Source organism: Drosophila suzukii (assembly GCF_043229965.1).
Source record: "Drosophila suzukii chromosome Y unlocalized genomic scaffold, CBGP_Dsuzu_IsoJpt1.0 scf_Y1, whole genome shotgun sequence".
In the NCBI taxonomy this organism is placed as follows: domain Eukaryota; kingdom Metazoa; phylum Arthropoda; class Insecta; order Diptera; family Drosophilidae; genus Drosophila; species Drosophila suzukii.
This window is the reverse complement of record NW_027255895.1, coordinates 2,410,364-2,418,085: the sequence shown is the minus strand read 5'-3', so window position 1 is coordinate 2,418,085 and position 7,722 is coordinate 2,410,364. Positions and strand designations below refer to the sequence as shown.

At 38.8% G+C, this 7,722-nt stretch overlaps 1 protein-coding gene across 1 annotated transcript; it reads left to right on the top strand.

The window, feature by feature from the left end:
- Nucleotides 1-593: 593 nt before the first annotated feature.
- Nucleotides 594-2,680, top strand: LOC139353956 (uncharacterized). Its single transcript, XM_070998154.1, has 3 exons — nucleotides 594-672; nucleotides 1,548-1,851; nucleotides 1,948-2,680. The coding sequence occupies exons 1-3, from the start codon at nucleotides 594-596 to the stop codon at nucleotides 2,678-2,680; spliced, it is 1,116 nt and encodes a 371-aa protein (XP_070854255.1).
- Nucleotides 2,681-7,722: the final 5,042 nt, after the last annotated feature.

Genomic DNA, 7,722 nt, shown 5'->3' with positions numbered 1-7,722 from the left:
CTTAAATTCCCGTTACGTATGGTACGGCAAGTGCTCCTTTCCTTGCAATACGGTGTTTGAAGCAGCTTAGCGAGATCTACTCCGAATCTCTTCCCTTAGCTTCACAGGCTCTAGCAAATGATTTTTACGTCGATGACTTGTTAACAGGGGCCGATTCCATTCGTGAGTTAAGGAAATTGCGAGGGGAAATCACAGAGATTTTAGATTCCGCAGGGTTCGTCTTGGCTAAGTGGGCGTCGAATTGTAACCTCAACGAACGACAGGTCGCCGAGCCAGAAGTCCTTATTGGAGAAGACGCCGATACGAAAACTTTGGGTCTCACTTGGAGTCCAAAACAGGATACGTTCAAATTCAACGCCCAGAATCTACAGCTTGAAGACCCACCCACAAAGCGATCCATGCTTTCATTTGCAGCACGGCTGTTCGATCCGTTAGGACTCATTGCCCTATCGTTACCCTTGCAAAGATACTTATTTAAAAACTCTGGTCGCTACAAATTGGATGGGACGACGAAATACCCGCCGACGTACTGCATCGTTGGAAGACGGTGTCATCTTGCTTTACAGATTTAGAAACGTTAAACATCCCTCGGCATGTCGGAACTCAGTTTGGCGGCACTTATCAAATCCACGGATTTGCGGACGCGTCAACAGATGCTTACGGTTGTTGTCTGTACGTAAGGTCAGTGACCTCAGAGGGAATAAAAGTTAGGTTGCTAACAGCCAAATCTAGGGTAGCACCGATCAATAGACTTAGTATTCCACGACTAGAACTCTGTGCGGCTCACCTCTTAGCGAAGTTATGGAGTGATGTGCAAACGCTTAATCTTTACCGCGTCGAGCAGGTTACTATGTGGTCGGATTCTGAAGTTGTTCTCTTCTGGTTGCGCACTCATCTGTCAAAACTTAAAACATTCGTCGCAAATAGGGTTTCGGCTATTCACGAACTGGCTCCAACTGCAGTCTGGCGACACGTCCCGACTACCTTCAATCCAGCGGACCTACCCTCTCGAGGGACTACGGTCAAAGATCTCGATACGACGCTATGGTTTGAAGGCCCTTCGTTTTTGTCCATGGACTCGACTCATTGGCCAGTTAATCAGCACTTGGCTGACACGCCCCTCGAAAGCCAACTCGAAATGAAACCGCCAGTAATCGCCCATACGGTTGCTGTCGTCTCAAATCATCCGCTACTACAATTAGTTGAAAATTCTTCTTCCTATGTGAAGGTTGTGAGAATTACAACATTTATCTTTCGTTTTGTTTACGGCAGGGCCTGGAAATTGTGGAACGACCACGTCCTATCAGCCACCGAGCTTAGTTTTTCGTTCTCTTATATCGCGCAGGCTGTTCAGCGTGAATCGTTTGCAGACGAATTCAATAAATTAAAGAAAAATTTGCCATTACCCAGTTCTTACCAAAAACTTAGCCCATTAATCAGCAACGAAACTTTCGGAACCCGTACTTTAACATTGGTGCGGGTGGGCGGTCGACTAGCGCACGCGGATCTAGAACCCAGTGCCAAATTCCCAATATTAATGCCTAAAGGGAATCGTTTTGTCAAATTGTACATCGAGCACCTGCACTATGCTAATTGCCATGCAGGACCACGAGCCCTAGTCGGCCTGCTTCGGCAGACAATTTGGTTGATCAATGCACGACGCGAGTGCGGTGCTGTTGTGCGCCGATGCACGCACTGCTTCCGGTATAAGCCACGGTTAATGTCGCAAATAATGGGAAATCTGCCTCTTGACCGTGTCAGAATCAGTCGACCCTTTAGAATAAGCGGAGTCGATCTCTTCGGTCCAATCCGAGTGTCGCTAGGAGTGCGGGGCAAGGCAGCGTTAAAAATGTATGTCGCAGTATTCATATGTTTTTCAACGAAAGCGGTTCACCTAGAACTATTGAAGGATCTCACTTCTAACTCATTTATCCTCTGTCTCAGCAGATTTGTTGGGCGGCGCGGCCCGCTCGATCGACTCTACTGCGACAATGCAACCAATTTTGTTGGTTCCTCACGGCTGCTTCAGGAGATGGCCTCCGATGTCCGCAGCACAGTGGGAACGTACGGCGTCCATCACCAGGTTGAGTTTGTCTTCATTCCGCCCCGGTCGCCTCATTTCGGGGGCCTATGGGAGGCCGCCGTCAAGTCCGCCAAACACCTCTTTTTGAGGGCCGTCGGAAACGCCTTGCTGAAGGAGGACGAAGTCCAGACGATCCTGGTTGAAGTGGAAGCAGTGCTTAACTCGCGTCCGCTAGTAGCTGACAGCAGCAGCCCTAACGACGGAGAGGCTATTACTCCAGCCCACTTTCTGGTAGGCACCACGCTCGCTGCTCTACCCCCAGGATCGGCACCTCCTCATCCGGACGACGACCTAACTCATCTACAACGCTGGCAGCTTATATCAGCCATCAAGCGACGGTTTTGGCGAGACTGGTCCCGTGACTACATAGCTGGGCTGCAGCAAAGAGTTAAGTGGACAAAGGAATCGGCCAACCTTCTACCAGGAACCATCGTCGTCATCAAAGAGGACAATTTACCGCCCCAGAAGTGGCTGCTCGGCAGAGTCACCGAAGTAACGCACGGATCGGATGGCAAGGTGCGCGTTGCTCTAGTAAAAACCAAGCAAGGCGTATACAAACGCTCAGTACATCATCTGGCACCTCTTCCCATTAATTGAAGGCCTACAGCGCTTCAACGCGGGCGATGTTTGGTCATCTCACTGTTTGTTTTGTTTTCTATGGTCGTTGCGATGCCGACTATCGAAAGCTGCGAGCAGGGGCGTAGCATAGCTGATAATCGCTAATAAATTACCCCCTACAAGTCGGCAAGCAACGATCATACAACAAAATACTAGATTAAAAAACTACTAGATTACCATAAAATACTAACTCTAGATACCAATGTAATAGGGAAGATCTGAAACGAGCGAGTTGGTAACATTGTTGAATAGAAAAAGCTCTTGAAATAAACGCACAATTTACATAGATGACGGCTAAGCAATGTTTTAAATAAAACCAGTGAATTCGCGAAGTTGCATATTTACTCCTGCTTCCTGAGCAAACAGAGCCAATAAAATGCTTGGGTTAACTGTTATGTGGTTCATGAAAAGTTGTGCTTCAAATATCTTTAAATTTGATTCAGTACCAGTTTCCATTAAATAAAACGCTGTTTTTTCAATATTGAAATTAATTCTTAAATCAACATTGTTAACAAGCAGTTTGGTTTGATTGAAAATATCTCCATGAACTTTTCCGAATAACTCAACCTTGTTACTATTTTGAAACATATTTTTAAGGGTTTCATTGGAGTCCGGATAAACATATTTCCCTGCTGTTATTCTTCCAAAATTGGGAAAATAACCTTGGGAGGCCAAGTGACTTTCAGAGGCGTCACTCTTATAGTTTAAAATTGTTTGCAAATATGCTCTATAGTGATAATTATTATCACTTTGTGAAACCAGTATATTATTTAAATAAACTGACGAACTTCTAAATATTGAATGTAGAATATTGTTTACAACACCAACAGCATTTCCTTCAATGCTGTTATCATTTTTTTTAAGTTGCACAACAAGTCGTAAATAAACACTTGATAAATCTCGATACGTTTCTCCATTTCCCAAGCACACAAATTCGATTGAAGAGGCGCCGTCCAAAGAAGCAATTGGATTGTATGAGACTTCTTCCGTTCTTAGAATAGAACTTTGCGTGGGGTGTGCCGCAAACAAATCTAATTCACTTTTCATGCATTCGATATGCGTACTCATTTTGCTTTAGAAAAAATATCTTTAATAATTAATTTTCTTGTTGATTTTTTTTTTATGTTGCGTTTGGGTATGTTTACGTTGTCCATTAGATGTATAATGAAGTCGTCTTTTCCTGTTACCTAGCCTTTTATTTCTTTTTCCACTTCCACTTTGAAAACGGGTAATTTTATCAATTGCTTTATTTGAAAGATTTTGTAAAGCAATTTTACTTTGTTCTTGAATTATATTTCTTAAAGACTTTCTCCCAAATTCATTGATTACAGCCTTACCAGTCTCAGCAGCCTGATTTTTTATAGCAGTTATGCCCGAAAGAAAAAGTGGTTTTATGTAATTAAAAAGAAGGCTAAACAAATTTCCGATTCCTCGTCCTTGTTGCACTATATGCGGAGATATGTAAAGACTTCCGATGTTTCTTAAGCCCCCACCACACTGATTTACATAATAATCCTGATAAGATTTCACCATGATGACTATTTTGGTTCTAAATAAATAATATTTGGGTATGCATTATTTATAGTCCTGACCTTCTCCTTCTTCTAAAGTGAAGAGTAACGAAAATCGGAAAAGCTGAAGTTTCAAATGGTACCTTATATCCATTGGAATCAGTAATTAGTATTGAGATTTCATTTGGTGACCATATGTCCAAAGGGTAATATTCAATATTTTTAAATTGAATATTTTTTTCCTTTCCATTATATTGCATTACACGAAGACATCGCGGTCTTGGTTTTATTATGTCAGTGTAAATAAAAATCAATCCATTTTAAGGAAAATTCGTTTGAACGGATACATTTTTATACCTAAATGTTTCAGCAAACAAACTCGGTTTCTTCAACGACATTTTTATCTTGGTTAGGTGTATATTTAATGTAATTATTCAAATATATGTCTGAAATACCGACTTCCCAATCATCGTTCATGTCTTCTGGAATGTTAACAATGTTTGTAAATGCACACTTTACGTTGTCAGGAAACACATTCATTGAATCATTAATTAACAATGTGATAAAAATCTCATTTAAACACCCCTAAATTTGATTTTTATGGAAGTTAATGATACGAAATCCAATTTAATTTATTTTTACCAGTTTGTACTGGATTTTTTGTTTTAACCGATCGCATTAACCTTTCACGTCCTGTTACATATTTAAAATTTTGATAAGGTAAAGTTTCCGTTATCAATTTTTGTAGTTTTGCTTTGAATTTGCGTTGTCGTTCATTAAGCTTCACTTTGAGCACTGGTTTCTCTAATCCTATTTTCTTTTTATCTGTTTCACTATCTAAAAAAGAGGTATCACTCACTTTTCGTTTATCTGATACAACATTTTGTTTTTTATTTGAACTAAAATCCTCATTATCACTTTCAGGTGGTAAATCGGGAAACTCAAATTTTTCCGGACGTGAGTGATCGTACTTTGATGTTGATTTTGATGTGCTGGGTTTTATATCAATCCAATCAGTGGTTTGGGATTCAATTGTTTTGGTTGTAATAGGATTCGCTTTTTGTTCATTTTGAAAATTCCATGATTTATTTCCTTTTTTTATTTTGATATTAACTTAATTCTTGACGAATTTTGATCCATTTATCGAAATCACTTATTTTGTTATTATTTAATATTGGTAAAAATTTTATATTTATTAATTCATTTCCTCTATCATTGTTTATCAATTTCTGATAGCTGTTAGGATGCATTAAAATTACTTTGCTTAAATTATGTTTATTCTTAATCATTATACCCGTTACTCGTAGAGTAAAAGGGTATACTAGATTCGTCGGAAAGTATGTAACAGGCAGAAGGAAGCGTTTCCGACCCCATAAAGTATATATATTCTTGATCAGGATCACTAGCCGAGTCGATCTAGCCATGTCCGTCTGTCCGTCTGTCCGTCTGTCCGTCTGTCTGTCCGGATGAACGCTGAGATCTCGGAAACTATGAGAGCTAAGCTATTGAGATTTGGCGTACAGATTCCTGAGCTTCTTACGCAGCGCAAGTTTGTTTCAGTAGACTGCCACGCCCACTCTAACGCCCACAAACCGCCCAAAACTGTAACTCCTACAGTTTTGATGCTAGATAGAAATTTTAACTGAAATGTATTGTTCTTATCAATACCTATCGATTGACCCAAAAAAAAGTTTGCCACGCCCACTTAAACGCCCACAAACCGCGAAAACCTGTGACGCCCACAATTTGCATGCTAGATAAAAAATTTTAACTGAAATGTATTGGTGTCGTCAATACCTATCGATTGATCCAAAAATAAATTTGCCACGCCCACTCCAACGCCCATAACGCTTAAATCTGTCTACCGCCGGTAGGTGGCGCATTTTAATCTCGCTTTGCTTATTGCATATCTCCATTTGCCTTTGAGTAACGGGTATCTGATAGTCGAGGTACTCGACTGTAGCGTTCTTCCTTGTTTTTTAATAGTTTTCCAAAAATTCCAGAAAGCAATGAAGTTATTAGAATCGGTAGAAATCCCCCTTTTTGAATAAGGGCTTTTCTCTTAGAGTTTAATGTACGCTTTGGGCACGAAAGGTAGCGCAATGCATTTTTATACTTTTTTAGAGCATTAAGATGGGATTTAGTAACTTTATGGTTTCCCTGTAATGTGTTCAATACAATCTCTACTATTGTTTTTACCAGGTCACTATTACTATTGCTTATAATTGCCTTACGTAGTCTATTGTAGGCCCTTTTGAGCACATACAATAAATGTTTGTTCGCTTTCAAGCGATTTAGGCTCTTTTTGTAAACCATTTTCATTTAAATAGCACACAGAATATTCTGAATTAAAAATGTCAGATCTAAATCTTAAGAGATCGTTAATTCCCTGAGTGAGATCAATAAGTAAATATCCGTGAGGTTGCTCCGTTACTTCTTTATATATTCTAAATAGCTCCGTGGGGTTTTCTGGGTAAATTTGTCTTGCTAAACATTGAAATTGAAGCTTATAACGAGGATTTTTGAAAGCAACAATGTATTTTGTATTTAGTGAAATATCTCTGGTGTGCGAAGATTTATGAAATATGTTCTGAGTTACCACTATTACTGATAAATTCCTGTGGTGTGATCCTTTTGTAAACAGCTCACACAAATTTTTATTAAAGGCTCCCATCATCAAGTCATCCAATATTAAAAGAATTGGTTCATTCGTTTCATTTTCAACTGTTTCAGGGACTCCTTTAAAATATTCAATCTTTTCGAAATTGGGCATGGCACTCTCCTCTGCATAACACCAAATAATTCGATCTATTGGAATATTAAAAAGATCATTCTTTTTGGTGATTAGATTTTCTAAAAAGGTTGTTTTTCCCGATCCTGAGGGTCCACAAATAAGCATTGTAAAATGATGTATAAATTGTGTAAACATTTTTTTTATTAAAAAAATTTATTTTATTCGAAATGAATTTTATTATATTATATTATTACTAATTGCTTATATAATGTTTTTAAGTTATACTAGGTTTTATTAATATTCTCTTGATCGCGTTTCTTGGTGCAGTTCTTCTCGAAATGAGTATCAGATGCGCAATAATTACAATAAATAAGTTGCGTGTATCCATTTTTACGGGGATCATTTCCAAAAAATCTCTTAAAAGAATCCATAATAAGAGACAACCTGATAGGACCATGAATTTCTCTTTACTAAATTTTAAACACATGTGTCACCATTACTATATATTTCATAATTGGTGTTTTCTAAGAATACAAACAGCTTAAATAAATTATTTAATGAACATCGAAGTGGAAGTTTTTTCTTGTGTATTCTACAATTCGTAAAAAAATTGGGTAGTTGAGTTAAACTTCTTCCAATATCTAATCGATTATGTTTGTTGATAAATACTTGATTAAAAAATTCTTTTTAATTTCACCACGAACAAGAACTGTGTGATACTTATTGAGTGGTGTGAGTATTGAATATCTCCAGCTGACCAATCCAATCCGTTGACG